Source organism: Giraffa tippelskirchi, chromosome 12 (genome assembly GCF_054371585.1).
Source record: "Giraffa tippelskirchi isolate mGirTip1 chromosome 12, T2T-mGirTip1v1.2.pri, whole genome shotgun sequence".
Classification (NCBI taxonomy): Eukaryota; Metazoa; Chordata; class Mammalia; order Artiodactyla; family Giraffidae; genus Giraffa; species Giraffa tippelskirchi.
In genome coordinates, this window is record NC_137286.1 from 52,460,788 (window position 1) to 52,483,041 (window position 22,254).

Sequence of the window (22,254 nt, forward strand, 5' to 3'; positions counted from 1 at the left end):
CATATACACAAATTTTTTTAAAAGATTTTTTTGATGTGGACCATTTTCAAAGTCTTTATTGAATCTGTTACAGTATTGCTTCTGCTTGATGTTTTAGTGTTTTGCCTGCGAGCCAAGGGGAATCTCAGCTCCCAGATCAGGGATCGAACCTACAACCCCTGCATTGGAAGGCGAAGTCTTAACCACTGGACTGCCAGGGAAGTCCCCACAAAAAAAATTTTTTTAAAGTTATCTTTCTAACAGTGTCAGCTTTTAGCCCAGGAGATTGAGTTTTCTCCCTTTTCTTTGTTCATTAAAAAGGTAATACCTTTACATGGTTCAAAATTCAAATGTCACGAAAGGGTAGAGAGTACAAAATGCCCTTCCCACTTGATTCTCCACCTTCCTCTCAGGTCTCCTCAGGGATGACCAGTGTAAACAGATCTTGCATCCTTCCAGAAATATTCTCTGCTCATCCAGGTTTTTATTTTTGGACAAGATTAAATCAGAACAGATCTACTTAGAGTACACAAAGAGGCCTTTCCTCTGAGTAAGTCAGGGCTAAGGGCTGGGTTCTTCATTTTCCCTGGTGAAGAGAGACAGTAGTAATAGGAGCCTGCGGGGGCTGGGGGAGGGAGTGACCTCCTCTGGGTTCATTGGCAGATCACTTAGCACAAAAGAAACTGTGGTGGAAGGAGACTGTGGTCTGCCAGGTGTCAGGTGCTTTTTATTTAGGACAAAGCTAGTCTAGCTTCCCTGGTGGGTTTTCTTGGTGGCTTAGTGGTAGAGAAATCAGCCTGCCAATGCTGGAAACACAGGTTCGATTCCTGGGTTGGGAAGATCCCCTGAAGAAGGAAATGGCAACCCACTCCAGCATTTTTGCCTGGAGAATCCTATGGACAGAGGAGCCTGGCAGGCTACAGTCCATAGGGTCGCAAGGGTCGGACACGACTTAGCAACTAAACCACCACCACCAGTCTAGCTTTAATGAGGGTGGCTAAAGGCACAGTGTTGATATGGCAAAAGAAATCATGACTGTCATGTGTGAGGTGATAGGGAAAACATTTTCATTGGGTAGATAAGGGCTTTCTCTGAAGATGATGTTGTGTGGAATATAAGCTTGAGAGAAGAAAGCTGTCTTCTGTAAGCCACCCAAGATGTATCTTCTTAAAAGAGAGTCACTCCACAATTGAACCGTGAGGATCCACAATTGAACCGTGAGGATCCACAATTGAACAGAGTAAAACAGGAGAACTAGAGGGACTTCCCTGGTGGTCCAGTAGTTAAGAATCTGCCTGCCAACAGAGGGTTCCAATCCTGCTCCTGGAAGATTCCATATGCCATGGAGCAACTAAGGCCCATGCATGCGTGCGTGCATGCTAAGTTGCTTCAATCATGTCTGACTCTTTGCAAAGTTATGGACTGTGGCCTACCAGGCTCCTCTGTCCATGGGATTCTCCAGGCAAGAATGTGGGAGTGGGTTACCATGTCCTCCTCCAGGGGATCTTTCCGACCCAGGGATTGAACCGGAGTCTCTTATGTCTCCTACACTGGCAAGCAACTAAAGCCCAGGTGCCATGACTACTTAAGCCCATGTGCCTAAAGTGTTGTTCACTGCAACAAGAGAAGTCACCACAATGAGAAGCCCGAGCACCGCAACCAGAGAGTAGTTCCTGCTTGCTGCAACTAGAGAAAGCCCACACACGGCAGTGAAGACCCAGCACAGCCAAAAACAAAACAAATGAACGAAAACAAAACGAGAGCTAGAGAGTTCCCAGGTGACATGACAGGAGATTGACAGCAATAGGGTGGAGGATGGGGACCAGGTCTGGGGATTAAGTTAAAATGGATCTCACATCTCCCACTTGGAGGGAGGCCTGATTCCGAAGGTGGAACACTTCAGTGAAGTAAGGGAGAGAGCACCTGGCAAATCAGACAGCTCCCCACAATGGGAGATCCAACTGAACCTATCTGGCAAGGGGGCAGTCTTGGCAAAAACTGGGAGAGGCAGAAGGGAATGGGTCTGGAGTCAGACTACTGGGCTCAATGCTGGTTCTAATATTTCTTAGACGTGTGAACCTAAGCAAATTAAACTCCTTGCGCTTCAGTTTCCTAACAGAGATAATACACAGCAATAATAATAGTCTCTCATAGGGGTGCTGTGTGATCACCTAAATCAACCTCCAATGAGAGCTTAGAACAATGCCTGGTGCATAGCTTACTCAATGTTTTTCAATCATACCTATTTTTAATAAGGACCTGTTCAGGCCAGTTTCGCTGGCAGAGAAGTACTCCTTGATAAACTAGGACAAGCAGAATCATAGATGGATTTCAGGTAGGGCTAGGAGGGAAAAGGTTGGGGGATGAACAAAGAACATACAAGAACAAATCAGGAAGGATGAAGACAGGAAGTTCAGGGTGGGGCTATTTCAGAGAACATAGCCTGCAGCAGGTCTACAATGTTCAAAGCTAGATTGTGTAAAGGAATATCTCTTGGAAATTAAATGGAGAAAGCTGAATTTCAGTTAAAGAAGCATTCTTTTTGTGTTCACTTAGAGCTCAAATTATACTGTTAAGGAGAATGGCCAGTTTGCATAGAAGGAACCCTAAGATCTATATAAAGTTAGGAGATTTGAGTTCTAGCCCTAGTTCTGTCCTAAGTAGTTGATGCTGTACTTAATGAACTAACAACTGGATCGTTTTGAAAAGAAGGGGCCACACCTAGTTCCTAGGCCTCATGAATATTTAACATTCTGATTCTAATTCAAGAACGGAAAACAGGGTCTTAAGAGAATTTCAGAGTTGCCCACCTTTCCCCAAGACTCCTTCCCTCAAATAAATCTGTTAAGACTAAGAGCGTCTAGTGTTCCTTTTCCCCAGGTTCCTTGCCAAAAGGAGCAAGATTTCTAAAATGCTGGCATTGGGAGAGAGCCACTACTTCTTCTTTTCCCATCCATTTCAGGAAAGTTTAGGTTTTCAGTTGTTCCTCGGTCTGCCAAGAGTTTCTTCCAGATTTAAGTAGGAAGAAGTAAGGGGAGGGGGCGGGGAAAGATTTGCTTAAAGGAAGTGAAGCTTGTTTCGCCTGTTCTCTGGGAGAAGGTGGTTGGCAGGTAGACTATGACTGTTCAGCTTCAAACTATCGCTTTAACAAACACTCCCTGAAGGCTGGAATCTGGCCCAACCAGGATTAAGAGATACTGATTCACAAGGCCGAGGTACAATGTACATACCAACACACTGCCTCTCATAAATGGTCAACAAAAAGCTTACAAACTCTCAAATAAGTGGCATCTCAATTAGGATGCTTGGCTAGGGGGATGTGCTGGTTGGAAAATAACTTGGCTCTAATTCTGTGACCTTCAGGGAAAGGCTGGGTTGTTTAGAAGAAAAATCTTGAGTTCTACAGTTGAGGAGAAATGGCTGTTGCCCAAGGGCTATGAACCTGCCTCTTGTTTGCCCGTCATCCTGTCATTTTCTTTAAAAAAAAAAAAAAAGACAAAAATCTTAAGTCAGAAACACCGAATTCCAAGTTTTTTCCAGGAGCGAAGGCCCCATCTCTAGGACGCTGTACTAATAATACTGGCTTGGCCTGTTCCGCGCCTGGGACCCCCTAGTCTTCTCCGAGGGGTCCGCACTGCGGGGCGCAAACCAACAAACCAGCTCCAAACCAAAGGTTCTATCGTCAGCCAATCGCTGGCTGGGACCTCTCAAGAAAACCAGAGACACCTACAAAAGGTAAGTGGCATTAAGACCAGCCTATCCGCGGGGAGGTAGCTGAAGGGGTGGGGTCAGAATTAGCCAATAGCCTCCAAGTGATTGTTGTTAGGCGGGAGGAAGACGCCTGAGAGCGTGCGTGAGGCCGCTCCCCGGGAAGGGGGTGGCAGGAAACTCGAGCAGCCAATGGCCGCGGCGGGCGGGCGGTGGCGCGCATGCGTACTGCTACCTGGGGCTGCGGGCGGGAGGCGGGGAGCGTGGGGGAGGGGAGCGGGCAGGAACGCGGCGGAGCTGCTACCGCCGCAGCAGCCGCCGCCGCAGCGAAGAGGCCATGTTGTGTGGTGTGTGGGGCGGGGGGGAGGAGGAGGAGGGAGTAGAGCCGAGAGAGGAGACGGGAGAGAGACACCACACACACACGGCACAAGATGGCCGGAGAGGCAGCAGCACTCCGAGCTGTCAGGCGTTCCGCCGTGGCTGCGCGGCCCGCCGGCCGGCGAGGAGCTGCTCCCGGGCGGCCCGCAGACCCGCGGTAGCGAAGCGGCCGTGGCTGGGGGGCGAGGCGGGCCGCGCGCCGGGCTCGGAGCCCGCGGCCGAGGCGCCCGGGGCGGCCGGGCCCACGACGCGGAAAGCGCCGCTGCGGCAGCGGCCGCCGAGGCACCCCGGGGCCCCGGCGGCCCGACCCGTACGGGCGGGAGGCTCGGGCGGTCGCCCTGGCGCGGGAGTCGGGTGCAGGCGACCAGGAGGGGCCGGCCGCGGCGTTCGGACGCGGTAAGTGGCTCCCCGGCTCCTTTTATTGTCCTTTGTCCTTGGGAGGAAAAGCAAAATGTCCTTGAGCGCGCGAGCAGGAGGGGGCGGCGGGCCGGGCCTCGCGGGCCGGCTCTCCCCCGGCGGCGCCGCTCGCTGGCTCTCCGGGCGGGAAGCGCCGCGGGGCCGGGGGCTGGGGGTGCGGGGGCCCCGCTGCAGACCCCGCGGCGGGCGGGGGGCCGCTTCGCTGCCCGGACCGGCCCCGCGGGGAGAGGGGCGGCGGCGGCGGCGGCGGCGGCCGCGCGAGGAGAGCCCCCGTCTGTCCTGGTGAGTTATTTTGATATTTAGGGTAAGGAAAAAAGAATCCCCTTTTCACGTCCTCCAACGGCGGAGTTTTTTTTAACCCCTTTCCCGTGAGGTGGGAACTCATCTTCGTGGTCGAATTTAAAAGAACAATGGAACCCTGACTACGTTTCAACAAAAAAATAAAAACTTGTTTTTTTTTTTTTTCTTTTGGGTGTTGGCTTTTAACTCTTTCCAAGCCGATTTTGAAAACGGCTGCAGTGTTACAGATGAGAAGGTAGTTGCTGCTTGTTGAAACCTTTATTGACGTTAAGGTTGTCTTTTTAAAAATGCAAGTTGGAGGAGTGCTTCTGGTATTTCAAAAATTACGAAGCCAAGTTTACTATGTCGTCAGGGCTGTTTAATGGGAATAGATTATAATTACGGTGCTAGACGATGACGTTTGATTAAGGTAGTTTATTTTACTGAGTAATTACGCCAAGATTGTTTGACGTTCTGTTTGAACAATGATTAAATCTACTGTTGGGGTACTTTTAAAAAGGTCATAAGGAGCCGTTATCTGTAACTTACCACACCTGAATGTTAGGAGGTACTTGGGTCAGTTCCTAGACTTTTAAAAGTTTAAGTTCGTCGTTTTGATTATTTTTAAAAATAATGTATATCCTCACAAGCTGTGGTCGACAAAACTTTTGCAAAGAAATATTCAGACACCAAATCCCTTTGTGAAGTTACTTTCTGGTAGTGTAAATATTAAAGTAGGATTGCTCGGTAATGGGCGATGAAGAGGAGCCATATTTGTTGCATGCATAAAAATCCAGTTATGCTCAAAATGGAACAGTATTTTAATAGTGTATTATGGTTTTCAAAAGATTTGTAGAGTCCCCTGTACAGTCTAGAAATTTGAAACATTGTCTGAGAGGGAATTTGAGTTTAGTGATTTGAAGAACAAACCACAAATGCACAAACCTTTGTGTATTTTAGAATATATTTGTCTTCGTCCTGCGGTAGCTCGTGTGTTGTTGTGGAGGTGAAAATCTACGTAAAAATAGTGTTGGGCAGATTTACGTAGTACTTGTAAATTCAAAGGTACTGTTGTATTTTTTAATGTTTCTGAGGGTATTTTTGTTCGTGAAATTGTTTTATTTTCCGAATAGCATTCATATAGTGCTACACGTTACATCAGTTGCGCATATCTTGATTTTAGACTCTGTTGTTTTAACCGTTTTGGTTTTTCAAATCAACGTTTTTGAAATTTTTGAACACTGCAAGTCGTTTTAAATTAATATTCTGAATCTAGTTTTTCAGAATCCTCTGAATAGCAAAATGCAAATAATTTGTAGCTGTTTAACCTCATAAGATCTTTTTACATGAGAAATGGGGGAAGGGAGACTGAAAATGCTAGAGACCTCAGTTTGAAATTGAATAAAGATCATAGATAATACATGTTGTAGATTTGCTTTAAAGACAAAGCTAATATCCCACTTGGTGAGATCAAATAACTTGTGGTTTAAAAATTTAAAGTAACCAGTAGCCATTTTAACTTCACTAATTTCTCCTGGAGTTAATTTTTAATTGCTCATTCTTGTAAAAGGTAGTTCTAGATGGTAAAGAAAATTTAAGATGATTTCAATCTTCACAAATGGTAAACTTCTTTGTTTTTGTGTATTGCTTGGCATCAAAGAAAAATAAAAATGAAAACAAGGTCATAATCTTAAACCTGTCCAAAGATGTGCATTTTTTCTCTTTTCAACCTCAATGCCTTATCTCTAATGTTTATCCATGCAACCAAAAGATGAGGAAAACAAAGACTGATAGATACTATGATAAATAACTGCAACCTTAAATGTACAGGTAGCATGTTGATGAGCCATCTCTTGAATTTATCCAATGATCATGTCTCTGGAATATTTTCTCATTGTTTCATCACACTGAAACTTTGGCCAAGAATTGTTCAAAAATCAAAACACTGATATTATCTTTTTTTTTTTAAAGGTAACTTACAAGATTAAAATTAAATTTGGTTGACGATGATTCTGAACAAATATGCTGTTTTATTTGAGGTAAGAATGGGTAAATTTTACTACTTTGACATAAAAGTAAGCTTATTAGGTTTTTATTTTCTTTGATAATTTATATTTTTGATAGTGATTATGAGTAAGTATCTGAAATAATTTTACAAAATCTTTAAACCTTTTCATTGAGAAGTATTATGTGCATAGCTATTGTAACTTAATGTGCCTTTTGAATAGTTTAAAATATTGAAGGTCCTTTAAGCCTTTGTTTAATTTTGGGACCAAGAAAAAGACTGATTATACTTTGAGGAAAACCATAAACCAAAGATAACGCTTTTTCTTTTTTGCTGCCTAATATACTGTGCAAACAGTTTTAATCTCTTAATATTAAAGAAATAAGTTCATTGGAAAATTCAATCTAGTTACTATTCATACTAACATTTTAGGGGAGAATGTTTTAAAAATTAGGGCTTTGTGAGCATAGATTTTAGTTTTTGTTCCTTTTATGAAATAAGAACTTTAAAAACATGTATTCCTACTTGGCTTTTGGTGGTTCCATCAATAAATTGTTTAGAATATTGTTTTTTTTCCCCTCCCAAAAGGTATGCCATTTTGAAGACTGAGACCATGGAATTTTATCCTTGAGGATAAATCTTTGTGATAGTCTGTATTTTGTATAGCAAGTAAGTAAATGTTTTTACCCAACATCTGAAGTCTAATAGCTACCAACATTTGAATAGGAAAATATCAGTAAAGGTTGTCAATGTGACATAAATTGTAGACTTAATCTCGAAAAAGGGATGAGAAAAAGCCCGTCAAATGTTTTTCCTTATATCAAAGCAGTTTTATGCTAATGTTAAAAGAGTTGATACGTGTAATTTATATTAGCAGTGAGACATTTAGTACTTTTCAGTTAAATGGTGATTTAGATTTATCGTTAAATCAGAAGTTGAGTCATCAGAATTATCTTTACAATCTGAAATGTACATCCTTCAGCCATTTTTTTGGTGATACAGATTACGTTTTAGAAATGGCGTAGAAGTTTTGTATCTGCAGATCTTACGATTCTTAAAAGAACTGTATTTCAAAAACTAAGTAGACCCTTTCATAGTCGGGTTATTATTTAGTGGATTTAAAATACTCATTTTACCTATTTTTGTGAGTCTTTCTTCCCAAACAGGTACAAAAATAAGTTATTTTACAGGAAACTAAAATGATGTGACTAAAGAGACTTGTTACCTATAGCTTAGTAAGTCTTTAGAGCTCGGAAGGAAGGAATAATTTCAACATGTATATGATATTTTGATATACTAAAATTAGGTACATGAATGAAAAAATATATACAAAATTTTCAGGAATAATTTCTTACTCCTTAACACTGAATGTGGAAATTAATGTCAAGTGATATTAGCAAGGGATTTACCAGAAGAAATACGGAATATAATGAGGTATCTTGGGAAATTTTAAGGATAGTCAAATAACCAATTAATTCGTATAAGGGCAGGTTTGCATTTGTTCTTACAATTTTTGTGGATAATTGATCATTGGTGTTAGCTTATTCTGTTGATTCAAATAGATGATAAAGGTAGTATTTTTATTTCTTTTGCTTTAGCTTATTTTTTGCTTTTTGGTCCTTTTGCAGTTTGCTCAAATTTGTGTTTATTATAATGTACAAAAGAAACCAAATGTTAGACCTTTAACAGGAATGTTTTAAAGGTGTCTTATATGTAAAGTCAAGACTTCTTTCATCCCAAGTGTCTTAAATACAAATACCAAGGTTAGGGGTTACTTCTTGTAAATGATAGGATGTTATTTTGGCATTCAGATGTGCTTGGACGCTGTTGTAAAAATTGAGAATTGGGCTTCTTAAGACACAAATGTATGTGAAGTTTAGGGTAAGTTTAAGTAGAAATTGGCAGTGACTTATAATAGACTACCAAAGTTGTAATTTGAATCCATAAAACTAAAAAAAAAACTTAAAAGATTAAAATGTTAAAGGGAGATTTTTATCTTTTTTTTGTCTAGTATTAATCGTTATAAAAATACTTTAAATGATATAGAAACTCCTAAATTAACGTAAGGAGTTCAGCTTTCCTTTTTGTCACCAACAAAATAAAAGATTTTAATAAGTCACATTTTTAAAAGATCTGCATGTCCTTTGACCTTTGTAATAATATAGTCAGTGTTTTGAAACCTGCTGAGCCAAGCTTGTAAAATTGGCAATATTTCTGGTAGACAAAAATAATGGATACATGAGAGCAAATATAACCAAAGATACCGTTATTTTAAGTTACTGTGTTTCATTAAAAAATTATTTAGTTTACTATCTTCTGTTTGAGTCAAAGTTATAAATACTTAAATATTTGTTTTTATTTTAACATTTTGAATCCTTGAATCAAAATCACCTGATCAGGTTTGAGATTGGACTCCGTTGTGTTTATCATTGTGGCAACAACTGCTTAAAAAATTCCCTGGAGTTCCACAGATATGAAGGAAGCCATGCCCATAGTTAACAAAAGGCTTTCATGAACTGCTACATAATAATCAGAGGCTAGACTATATGAAATAGGTAATTTTGAATATAAATTTTCTTTCAAGCTTAGTTTACTATTATTCACAGTTTCTTTATTATTTAAAATTTTGGACTGTGGACAGCCAATTAATTTGCGTTGTTTACTCTGATTTTCTTCTTTGTTGAGAGGCATAAGAGGAAAAAAGATAACTTAGGGATAGCTCCATCTTCTCCATTAATGAGAGGTGTGTGAAAGAATGGAAAGAATAACTGATTCAGCAGAGAGGAGACCCACCTTCTAATGTGAATTAGTTCTGTAATCTTGACATTTTATTCACTGTGGGCTTTAGTTTTCCGAATTTGTATAAAATATTTGGCGTTTTCCAATCTCACACCAGTTTGCTCTTAAATTCTGTGGTAAAAATAATAAGAGTGTCTAATTCTTTTAAACTGGAGAGCAGTTTTTATAATTTTTGCATTGCAAATCGTAGATGTTATTTCTGTGTTGAAGTTAGGGCCGGTAGTATACGTGACTTTCCTAATTTTGGTGATGGTTTTGTCCCTAAATTGTGTCTGACTCTCTGCGACCCCATGGACTACAGCCTGCTAGGCGCCTCTGTTCATGGGGTTTCCTGGGCAAGAATTCTGGATCGGGTTGCCATTTCCTTCTCTAGGAGATCTTCCCGACCCAGGAACCTGCGTCTCCTGCATTGGCAAGAGGATTCTTGACCATTGAGCCACCAGGGAAGCTGTTTCCTAATTTCAGGCATTCTAAAATATTAATAAATAGTATAAATGCAGACATAATGGAGAAGTGTCTTTAAAAAATAGAGGTTTAGAATGCTACAATGAAAACATTGTTTTGAAATTTTTTCCTGATAATTATTTTATTAAATAAAGATTAATGTATTTAATGTAACATTTGCAGCTGACCATCATGATTATAAAGCTTACATGCTTGACATAATCTATATAATTTCTCTGAGTACAGCTGTGTTTCAAAGATAAATATTCTTCTCTTACTCAGCTACCTTTCCCTTCCAGGTTGAGTGGCTCAGTACACTTAATTTTCAGATTGACTGTTATATCTGAATATAATTAACCTTTACAATTTAAATTCAGGGCTGTTCTGAACTTTACAAATAACAACTGTGATTTGCATGTTTACATAACTTCCAAGAAGCATGTTTACTACAACAATTTGATTTATACATTGTGTAAAGCTAGATGATCCAGTGTTTTGGGAAACAAGCCTTTGTTTTTTGAGCTTATTTGAAATTGAATATTTCCCAAACAAGCAATTCTATCCTTAATATATATTACAGAGTAGTCAAAATCATTTTAATTTAGGTTATCAGGCTAAATATTTTGCATAACTTGAATGGTTTATGAGTTGTGAGAGTTTTCTTATGACTTGATGACTTTACCACTAGTACCTTATTTTTGTGAAAAATTTCTTACATTTCACAGTGCTCTCAAGTTCTATTCTTAATTAAAAGATGTTAGATTGTTTTGAGGACTTCAAAAGATGACAATCAAATGTAAGAAAAGCACAGATGGCCTTGTAATGTTAATTTAAGACTAGACTAAAGTCACCTTTGCCTTTTACTATAAAATGACCAGTAATCATAATGTACCTTTAATTTCATACTAAATGAGGATCCTTGTTACTGCAGAATATTAAAGATAGATAGGAATATGAGCAAAATTATCAAATTTTGTAGTCTGTTTAAGGTGAACTTAGCTTGTGTTAGTGGCTCAGTTGTGTCTGACTCTGCAACCCTGTGGACTATAGTCCACCAGGCTACCCTGTCCATGGAATTCCCCAGGCAAGAATGCTGGTGTGGATTGCCATTCCCTTCTCCAGGGGATCTTCCCAACCCAGGGATCAAACCTAGGTCTCCGCATAAAGGAAGGCTTTTTCAAGTTTTGGAAAGGAGATCAAGTGGTAGGTTACATTAGTGTCAGTAATTTTTGTGGTGGTACAAAGTGTGATCCAACTTCTAATCTGGTTTTCATGGAGTAAGCACCCTGAACCACATACTTGGACTGGTAGAGAGCTTTTTTTAATACGCTAATGAGTTTTCTTCAGACATTTCTTTCATGGATATTCCCTTAAGTTATTCCTGCCCTACTCTCAGGGACTAAATCAGTTTATTTTACTGGATTGATTTAGGATTTATCTTTGTTCAGTAACTGTCTTCTTTATATAAAGGTCAGGTTAAATTTGGAAGCTTAAAAATGAGTAATGCTGTGTTTCTTGTTAGTTGCTTCATTTTATTAACTTGTTGGGAGGAAATTTTAGCACCTTGATCTTAGAAATTTTGAAGTAGATCTTTGCAATATTTCTTGGATATGAATAGTCAAAATGATTAATGGGTTTTAGATTTGGTAAAGTCATCAGGAACTTGCTTTATAATTTGAAAATTGGAAACCTTGGTCATGGAAATCATTTAGGTAGCTTAGTTGTTGCTTAAATCCTAAACTTCTTTTACTTTCTATAAATTCTTAAACTGGGACATTTTTATATTGAACTTTTAAACAAAGCATTTTGGATAGTTCTTGCCATTATTTTGATTATTATAATCATATTTTGGCATAGGAGTGACTGGAAAGAGTATATACCTGTATTCTCAAAAATTTACTCGAGATAGAGAAACATTGTCTTCCATGTTAGTGAAGTATTTCAGTCTAACCAGTGAAAAGTATGGGTATGGTATTTTTATCAAGCACATACTTTAGAGAGGGTTAGTGTTGATGCTGGGAAAAACTGAGGGCAAGAAGAGAAGGGGGCGACAGGATGAGATGGTTGGATGGTATCACCGACTCAATGGACATGAGTTTGAGCAAACTCAGGGTGATAGTGATGGACAGAGAAGCCTGGCATGCTGCAGTTCATGGGCTCACAGAGTCCAGCAGACTTAGTGATTGAACAGCAACAAGTGTTGAGTAGGTCCATTTAATTAGTAGTGCAGAAAAGTTGGAAATTAGGCTTAAGGTTTCTATCCTGGAATAGAAACCTTGTTGATGAAGGTTCATGATAATATAGTAACACTGAAGAGTGAGAAGCCTGGCCTTGCCAGGTTGGAAATGGAAGTTTCCCTTTAGAAGTCTTGAAAGCAGGTTAGATGAAGGGCCAGAAGATAAAATACTTCTTTTCTGTTGAGGAGTGAGGTTGGCTTTGTTAAACTGCTGTTTTAACAACCATGACTGTCTGTCAGGGAGCCCAAATTTTTACCTAGGAAGTTCTTGGGGACTGAGACTTAACCATGTGTTTTTATAGTAACGTTCTGCAGGTGAACCTCTGAGCATTCAGATTTAAGATTCTCTGGATTAGAACTTTTGATCTTTTGAAACTGTCTTTATAAATACATGTCTGGTAACTGATTCTGATAAGATGTTGAAATTTCCAAATCTGTTTTTGTCTTTCTGTACATAAAATTATATTCTTGTTGCTTTCTGCAGAAATATGAATCCTGAAGCTGAATTACCAAAGGGGCCTCTACAGCAAAGTGAAATAGATGTCGATGGAAGCATTTAGTAAGTTTTTACTCAATTGACATGTTTAATTTGTTTTTTAATTTTTAATATGACTTTGGAAATTTTAAGTAAATGAGTGTATATATAAACAGGAATTTATTGAGGTTCAAAACAGTACAAAAATAAACCCATATGGTTAGATGTGTACCAAGTTTTATTAAAATCTTACAAATTTACTCCAACCTTTTATTATTTTCTGCTTTTTTAACTTATGTTCAGGCAAAGTTAAAATGGCAAAAAATCATATTTGAATATGCCTTTAATACTATACCTAGGACTTCTCTGATGGTCCAGTGGTTAAGACTGGGCTTACACTGCAGGGTGCAAGGGTTTGATGCCTGGTCAAGGAAGTAAGAGGCCACATGCACAGTGCAGCCAAAATAAAAACCTGCACCGTAGATCGAGGTGTTTGTAAACTGCCCTCTGTTTTTATAAATAAAATTTTATTAGAACACAGCTGTGCTGTTTCATTTACACATTTTCTGTGTCTACTTTATTTAGAGCTACAGAGGAGAGAGTAGTTGTAGCTAATGGCCACAAACCATTGAATACTTAGTATCTTGTCCTGTAAGGAAACCTAGCTTATTCTGGATCCTTCTTTTTTGTCAGCTTTACATATGTAGAACTCAAGCCCTTGAATTCTCTTGGTAATAGAGCATACTTTTTAATGGATTTCATTGTTACGGATTCAAATAAATGAAGTAATCATGAGCTTTCCTTAAACTTGAAAGCCCAACAAGAAGTTCTTTTTACACTGGGGTTTTGCCTTCATAGTGTAGAAGGTTTGGTTACTGCTATGGAATTTCTAACTCACCATCTGAGAAATAGTGGGAAAAGAGTGGTAAGACTGTATAAATGAATTTGGATGAATTCTCAGATGGATTTGTTTGTTTCTGACAAAACTTTAGTGTGATAATTATTTAGTAATTGTTCTATAAAAATTTTTTGAATCACATTTGGGTATCTAGATTCTAGGTGATAATCTTTGTTTCTCATTATTGTTTGAACCTCTGTTATATAAATGGTGACTAGGACCTGTAAAATAGTGAATTTTTTTTTTTTAATGGAGGGTGGTGAGGGCAAAGATGAAAACTTTCCTAATGTAGTTTAATTTATTGACTTCATGCCTTCTATTTTAAAGTGATTAATTGCCTGGCACATAGTGGATGCTCAGTAAATACTTGTTATTTTAATGTATATAGTTGCTGTTAAATGTTTGTCAACTGATGTTTTGGGTCTAAACTAAAAATGAAGAGAGATTCATTATTAAGTTTATAATGCTTTAAATACTAACTTTTAGATATGCTTTGAATACTAAACTTCGACTCAGTAAAAGCTTAAGAGTTACTAGAAACCACAACTTTTTCAGTCTTTCATGAACATGTAGTCAAGTTTTAAACTAATAGGGATAATGGGGAAGATTTGATTATAAAACTTTTAAGTAGGATGACTTTCTTAGCCCCCATAGTTGAACAGCATAGTTTAACAGTGTGAACAACAGCTGGCTACTTCTGTTTCTTGCATGCCCACCTTGTTTAGGATCCAGACTTGTTAATATATTTTAATCCTATTGAGGAGTCAAGCTGTTTTTGGTAATAAGACAGAAAATATGTGAATTCACTATTAAATATTTTCAAATTTAAAGGCTGTACAAAGAAGATTGAAATTATGACATAAGTACCAAGAAGATTAACTACATGATGATAATGATCAATTTCTCCTTCTTAACTGTAATTTTGTACCTGTTTGTCCCACTGGTTTTGCATTAAGTCTTTGAATTTTAACAAATTGTAGCATTTATTAGAACCACTTGTTTAAAAAATTGAGTCATTCCTCTTTTTCCTTGTGCTCTTCCCTGTCCCCCACATTTTTTTGTTGCTTTTAAAATGAGGGTTTGCTAAGAAGTAGAGGTAAGGAAATGGCTTATTTTAGGGGAACCTCTCTTAAAACACATCCAGTAATGAATCATTTGCTTGCATTTCAACTAACAACTCATTTTACAGTATCCCAGTGTTTTTTAAACAAATTTACTGAATTAGAATTTAAAACTTGCTTGTTCAGTTTTATGTTTTTAATTTCTGGCTGTACAGTATTTGGGGATTTTAAGAGATAGTAGGTACTTACTACCTTCTTACCATAAAAGTCTTTTCTAGAACTGACTTAGAAGAAGCAATTAAAAAAAAAAAGGTATAAGTGACCGTTATAGTGGGAAAATTGTCTTAACTTTTCATAGTATTAGCTTGAAGCTTGTATGTTTGATGATGGAATTCTGAATCAAACCATCATCTCCAGTATGATTGTGAGTGAAGTGAAGTCGCTCAGTCGTGTCCGACTCTTTGCGACCCCATGGACTGTAGCCTACCAGGCTCCTCCATCCGTGGGGTTCTCCAGGCAAGAATACTGGAGTGGGTTGCCATTTCCTTCTCCAGGGGATCTTCCCGACCCAGGGATTGAACCCAGGTCTCCCGCATTGCAAGCAGACGCTTTACCCTCTGAGCCACCAGGGAAGCCCCTTCAGTATGATTGTAGTAATCCACAAATTACTGAAAAGATATGGAGTAGTGGGGCTTTGATACTAAACCCTACTCAGTTTTCTGTACTGATCTTATTTTAATGCAGCATTAGCATTGTTAGTTACTTAGTCATGTTGGACTCTTTGTGATCCCATGGACTGTTGCCCACCAGGCTCCTCTGTCCGTGAAATTCTCCAAGCAAGAAGACCGGAGTGGGTTGCCATTTCCTTCTCCAAATGTGACATTAAATTCTCTTTAAAGCAAAAATTGTTTTTGTCTTTTAAATAGTTGACCCCATGACCCTATAGAGTTTTCAGAGATACCATGACCATTGGAATATAAATTGTTTTGATTCATTAAGGTTAGTCTGTAGGTCCTCAGGTACTTTGGTTACTCTGGTATATTGGAGTAGTAACTAATATTTATTGAGGTCGTTCTGTATGCCAGGTAATGTAAAAGCTGTAAATGTTAATCTTCACCACTACTGCTACATAAGGTAGGTACTACTGTTACTTCTGTTTTACAGATGAAGGAACTGGATTTAGTTACCAATGAAATTTCCAGGCTCAACTCATGCATACCTTTTCACTTTTTTAACTTCACTTATTTGCAAATTTAATTTTTGTAAGAAATTGAAATTCCATGAAATGAAAGGGCTCATTCTGAAAATCCTTTACTGTTCTTTTAAGTACTTTGAATGCTTGACTTAGCTCTTTTGCTTATTAACAGAATGCTCACTTTCTGGGTTTTGATTGGCTTCATAGGAATGCAGATTGATCATGACTTTTCTAGTACCATTCTTTTCCTTCATCCTACTCACCTCCCACCCTCCTTTTTTTTTTACCATCTTAAATATGATGACAGTATATATGATAGCACAACCAATATGGTGGTATTTTTTAGTCTCTATTTTTGTCACACAAGATGATATATTCTGTTAATTTTGATACGATTTTAGTATCAATAGGCTTCCTTGTGAATCTTTAAAAATATGGTTTTAATTTTTTTAAATAAGGTTTTAATATTTTACATAGTGTCAAGAATGGATTTTACCTCTTGCCTTGTGGCAGGAGAATATGAAGCACTGAGTTTATCACTTAGTGTACTAGATTGAATAAATTGCACCTATTGCTATTGAAATGATTGTAACTCGTTATCAATGCATTAATGTCATTGTTCATCATAATACTATTTACATTCCAAACTTCATTTAGAGCTTGATCATTCATTGTAACGGAGTTTGAGAAATTGGTTTATAATTAACTCATCAAGAGGAATGAAGGTTTTTATCTTTACACTTTAATATAGAGATATATATCTCCTGCATTGTAGGCAGATGCTCTTACCGCCTGAGCCACCAGGGAAGTCCTAATATAGAGGATATATGTCCCTTAATTTTAAGTAATGAACAATTCAAGTGGAAGCTATTTTATCTGATATGGGGAAATAAATGAGTTATTTTTAGTTCTCCTTTTAGGCTGGAGAGAAATCGGCAAAAAATGTTTGGGAGAAATATCCTTCGTTTGATGTTTATTGACGTTGTGACACTCATTTTCAGTGTGTGTTTAATGAGTGGTGATATCCCTTGGTTAATCATGTGATTTATTCAGTAGATTTTTGTACTGTATATAGTAGACAACAACAACAATGAATCCTTATAGTTTTGAAATGAATGTATTAACTACCTAATGAGCAAAAAATGCCCTAATATTTAATAACTTCCAAGTCAGTCATCCAGACTTTATTGCTATAAATTTAGTTTGAGAGCTGCAAAATTTATAGAGAAGATCAGAGTTAAAGCTTGTTTTTCTGATTATGTTTGATCATGATGAATCAGGGCCATTTATTTAATGGTAAAATCTCCTGACTTCCCTTAATTCCTTTAGTTCAAATTATTTAAGTAATTATTTTTTAAAAAAATGAATATTTGATGTTTTTGAAATGAGATATTTTATTTGTATTGAATTTGAAATCTGATACATCAAATAAGACAGGCAGGTACTCTGCATTTTTGATCGTTTTGTTTTCTAGCGGCTGTATGTTTCCTGCATTCCCATGTATGTAGCTCAAGATTATCTGTGTCAGCCATTTGTGTTATCTATGCAAAATTAAGATCTGTTGCACCAGAAAACTGCTATGATCCACTGCTTTGGTTTTTCTTTTTTTTTAATTCTTTAAGATTCTTTTCCATATTTAGTTTTATTTGAAGAAGCTTGGAAAGTTTTCTGCATTGAGATTTAGAATCCATAGTGTTGTTGTACTTTAGCTTTCCAGAATTGTTGGATTTGAATTTTTGTTTCCATTTCTCATGTAGATAGTATGACAACATTTAACTATTAAAAATGTGACTCTTCACTGCCACATTTTCATTGGTTACTCTGTATCTGTGACAGTAAAAGAAGTTTGTTACTGGTGTGCTGTTTTTGCCATGCTTCTTTCAATGAGAAGTTGTCTGTGCAGCACATGCAACTTAATGTAATACAATTTTAGAGTTTAAAGTTGTTACAAAATTATTAAAGCATTATGTATGGTAAGCTTATCTTCAAGGTGGGTAGATGTTGTCTGTTTGAAGGAATATGATTGTTGATATTCCAACAGCATTTTTTTTTTCTTTTAATGTTTTCATCAAGCACCCAGTCAGCTTGAAGAGTCTCAAATGGACCCTACCACTGAGAATCAAGATGGCAGTCCACTATGGGGAATTGAGAAAAATGGATTAATACAAGAGTGCTGTGATAATATACAACCAAGACAGGGTTCTTTTAACATGGATTTCATGAAATGAATGAAGATATAGGTTTCTTAACAGCACAAATGGACAGTGAATTTGACTTTCTAGAGACTTTTTGTATCATTAAGAATATTTTTGCCATTTGGAGAAAAAGATGGCACATTAACAGATGATAGTTTGTATGCCTGGAATTTTTTGCAGTTTGATTTGTATGAGTATGACCTTGTGGAATGTTAACTTTAATAAAATTTCTAACACTTTAAAATTTCTCAGTTTGGGTTTTTTTTTTTTTTTAAGCTCATGTTTCATTAAATATTCAGTGTCGCCTTAAATAACACTTTGACCTTTACAGTTGCCCAGCAGTCAAGTGTACTGAATAAAGCTGGTAAAATGGAAATGGTGTGCTGGAAAATATTTTACTTGGTTGATTAAGATTTGTCTTTTTACAAAGTTGTGGAAATTTATTTCTGCCTTAAACAATGGTTGTTCAGTTAAAATACTATTTTATACTTTCTTAAAGCATCTTGCTTAACCAGTGGGTTAAGGATGTTTGATTTGCTGTGAGACTTCAATGAACTTTTAAAAAAGATGCCTTTTGCTTCAAAATTCAGCATGAATGATAGAGTATTTTTCTGAATTAGTATGTTTTTATGGAAATGGTCCCTTTCACCTATGCTTATTAAATATTATAAATAAAACATAGAATATCTGAACATTTAAACTGAATTCTTCTTTTGTCTTAATGGTTAATAATAGGTGAAGAGGTGTTGGATTTATAGGAAGGTCCTTAGGGTATTCGCAGAAGAACTTAACATTTTGGTGTCAATAATGTCTACAATAGATTTTATAAGATAAGATTGGTTATTGTATTTTTCTGATTCTGTACATTTAGAAATTTAGAATAAGTGAACCACACTATGTCATTGATAACTTTTGTTTGAATTCTGGGTAAATGCTGCAGTTTCATTGATTGATAATAAGTTAAAATTATTTTCAGTTACTATTATGGGGTATGGCAGACTTTGATAAACCAAATGAGTTGTTGATTATATTTTCCCATTATATAGAGAACAAATGATAGTTCAGCTTTTGTTTTTTGTTTTGTTTTGGTGAGAAAATGTTAATCACACCATGTTTGTAATTAATGTCAAATATCAGGATACACAAGTCAGTGATCAATAAGAGATGTTGTATTCATTCTCATTGGCTGATTTGAGTTGGTTGGTTTATATAGATCAAAAGTGGAATTTTGGATTTTGATTTTGGTACAAAATTATCTTCTGTAGAAAGTATGGAATTGAGACTGGGTTTTGGTTATGGATTTTACATTTACCTGGGTGCAAATTACTGCCTTTGTTGAGTATAAATCTAAAGTTGGCTTCTCAGTGAGGGAAGGTTGTTGTTCTGGCAGATAACGTTGAGTAAGGAAAGTTGATTGTTTTGGGATGTGTGAATGTTTTCTTGGGGTGCTTGTTGAGAAAGTTGAATAATTTGGTTTTGGCATTGGTGATTTTGTTAACGTAGATGTCATGGTTTTGATATGTAGGAGAGTTTGTCCTGTGACATTACTTTGGTAACTTTTCTATCATATGACAGATTGTTGCTAGTTTACCATTGTTGAAATGGGTATATACTTGGAATTTGATTTGGAATACAAGGGGATGGTTGAAATACATGTGTTGGTTTTGGAGGTGGAGTTCCTTGGGTTTGTTTTTTCATTGGTAGTTCCATGCTCTTGAATTTAATAACATTGTTTTGCCTGAATCAGTATGGTATGAGAATTTTGGGGATATGGTTTTGGCAAGGTTGTATAATGGGTTAAAGAATTTTGTGAAAATACAAAGAAAAGTTGAGATTTTTGAATAAAAACTAGTTGCATTAATTTTTGCCCTAATGCAACTGAACACTAGGGAGGCGCTCTTGTGCCCCTTCCTTTCAGTGGGGATGGAAAATTCCCCCTTAAACTTAGTCCTTAGATAATTTTTAGGCTTCATAAAGAAGGCAAAACTTGAATTTTAATTTATGAAATTGAGGTTTTGCTTTTATTTAGAAACCATTTTACCATGGTGGGGGGTAGTTTTTAAAAAGATTAGTGCTTAAGCTGAGCTTTATATTCTCCTAAGAATTATCCCTTTTTCAAAATGGCTTGATAAAACACCACTTCCTGTCCAGAGAGGAAGTTATTTTAGCTCAAGGACTGAAATATTTAGCAGATCTTTAGACAAAAGGAACAAATTACATTTCTCTCTGGCTTAAAAAGGGTGTTTGAGCTAGAGGGGGTTAAGAAACCCTCCCCCCTCCGCCTGATGGGGTGGTCTGGAGGGGCAGGGAGGGGTGGGGGTAGGGGTCCTTAGGCTCCCTGGGATGGAGGATCTTTTTTTTTTTTTTTGGTGGAGATGAAGGGGTGGGTCTATGGTACATCACCTGAGTTGTGGGGTAAATGTAGAGAGTGTCAATCAAAGGCAGAGCTCAGAGCTGGGAAGGAGGCTCTAGATGGCGGCTGTGCCTTAGAGAGAGCGCGCTCAGCTCCCTGCCTTCGCCTCACTTTACGCAACTTTCCCTAACTTTCGGGCAGCCTCAGGGGGCCCCCGCAGCCCCCTGCCTCTCCTAGTGACTTACTGGGGTCGATTCGAACCTTTTTTAGGGAGAAAAGCAGCTTTTGGGAGCTTTCTTTTCGTGCCTTGTTGGAAAGAAGCAGCCGTACTGAGAGCCCAGGTCGTTGTTTTTTCCAGCTTAGAAGCCATGGCGCACCTCCATTTTTGTGCGCTCTCCTAATGAGGTTTTTTTTCTTCCGGACCCGTTTCAGGATTAATTGTTGCTTTATTTTTTTGAACAGTTAACATATTTGAGGATTATATTATTTATTTTTTGCTTTTTAACGGAGAATTTTGTTTTTATTTTTAATTATTTGGGATCTGATATTTTTCTACTACTAGATAGGACTCTTGCTTTGGACCTACTACATGGATCAGGTAAGTTCACGACCATTAGTGGTAATTTAAAAGATTTACATGTTTAAGTTTACTCTGTTTTCTGTAAATATGTGAAATTCCTGGATGACGCAATAAGATACAGAGATTGTTATTTGTATCCAGTGTGTTACTTTGAGAAACTTTCCTTATTGATAGTGATGATTCCCTCTGTTCGGTTTATCATGTTTTTTTTTTTTTTTTTAAGGAAAAAATAGAAATATTTTGTTTTTTGGTGCTTACCGCCGTTGTGTTATAACAATATCGTTACATAGTCAGGACTTTGTTCCTGATAATAAAAGCCATCGATAGAAGCTGGGACCTTACCTTTCTTTCAACTTTTGACAGTAAATACCTGGGCACAGGACTTCAAAGCAAACACAGATTCCCCCTCCCCCTTAATATTTTAAGAATTAAAAGATGATGAGAAATAAGGACAAAAGCCAAGAGGAGGACAGTTCGCTACACAGCAATGCATCGAGGTATGAGCTATCAACTTTCTTCCTTTTTTCTTTTTTTTTGGGGAAACCTCAGCTTACATTGTTTACCTTGACAGACAAGGATAGCTGTCTGTTTTATTTTAAGTATTTTACTAATTTGAGTTCGTTTTTTAAAGCGTGACCTTGAGATTGCTAATATGCCACACCCTAATTTTTTGGTAGCAATTTATGAAAGTTAAGTTGTGACTTAAGGCCTCTTACAGCAGTCAAAAGGTAAGGTACCTTTATTCAAGGGGGCCTTGCCTGCAAACCACAGGTTTTTTGTCAATAAATTTCAGTTTTTAGGTTTTCGTGCTGTGGGAAAATGACCTTGTCGGTTTAGCCATTGCTGCATTGCACCATTTTACATACAAGGCAAATTTTTTCTTTGAAGAATCTAGGATACCCAAACTAGTAACTGAAGGCCATAGAGGAGCCTTGTGGTAGTAAATTATAGTAAATAGACATTTGAGAAAGTTATATGAATGAAAAAATGTACATTTTAAAATGAAATTGCAAAAAGGAGCCTTTGACTGATGCCTCTCAGTTTATATTTTTATTTGACTCTATGTTTCTTTTGATACTGTTGACATTTTAGGAAATTTTGATAAGATTTAATCAAAACCTTTACTCTCAATGGTTACAGTTCCTGCATTTATGAAATCAAACCTGTGATCACAGAAATCTTGGAATACGATTAATAGGCTTCTGTTTTGTGTGTGTTACTGTGATTCTAATTGTTAATTTTATATTTAAAA

The 22,254-nt window shown here is 37.5% G+C and overlaps 2 protein-coding genes across 5 annotated transcripts in view; both read left to right on the forward strand.

Moving 5' to 3' along the window:
* The first annotated feature begins 3,803 nt into the window (after window positions 1-3,803).
* LOC145529766 (uncharacterized) lies at window positions 3,804-18,313 on the forward strand. The gene is made up of 5 exons (XM_081550391.1): window positions 3,804-4,461; window positions 6,733-6,800; window positions 7,355-7,435; window positions 12,730-12,804; window positions 17,948-18,313. The coding sequence occupies exons 1-2, from the start codon at window positions 3,880-3,882 to the stop codon at window positions 6,763-6,765; spliced, it is 615 nt and encodes a 204-aa protein (XP_081406517.1). The 5' UTR covers window positions 3,804-3,879; the 3' UTR covers window positions 6,766-6,800; window positions 7,355-7,435; window positions 12,730-12,804; window positions 17,948-18,313.
* Window positions 18,314-20,519: 2,206 nt separating this feature from the next.
* CHD2 (chromodomain helicase DNA binding protein 2) overlaps window positions 20,520-22,254 on the forward strand; it is a 113,640-nt gene continuing 111,905 nt past the window's right edge. For all 4 annotated transcript variants that reach the window (XM_081550380.1, XM_081550382.1, XM_081550385.1 and 1 more), the window contains exons 1-2: window positions 20,520-21,020; window positions 21,366-21,499. In XM_081550380.1, coding sequence (XP_081406506.1) covers window positions 21,438-21,499 — 62 coding nt within the window. In that variant the 5' untranslated portion in view covers window positions 20,520-21,020; window positions 21,366-21,437. The remainder of the gene's footprint in view (window positions 21,021-21,365; window positions 21,500-22,254) is intronic.

Excerpts from the sequence above, each read along its gene's own strand:
- LOC145529766 (XM_081550391.1), top strand. The coding sequence starts at position 3,880 with ATGGCCGCGGCGGGCGGGCGGTGGCGCGCATGCGTACTGCTACCTGGG. Across the intron at positions 4,462-6,732 it reads GGCCGCGGCGTTCGGACGCG|GTAACTTACAAGATTAAAAT; the intron begins GTAAGTGGCTCC and ends TTTTTTTTAAAG.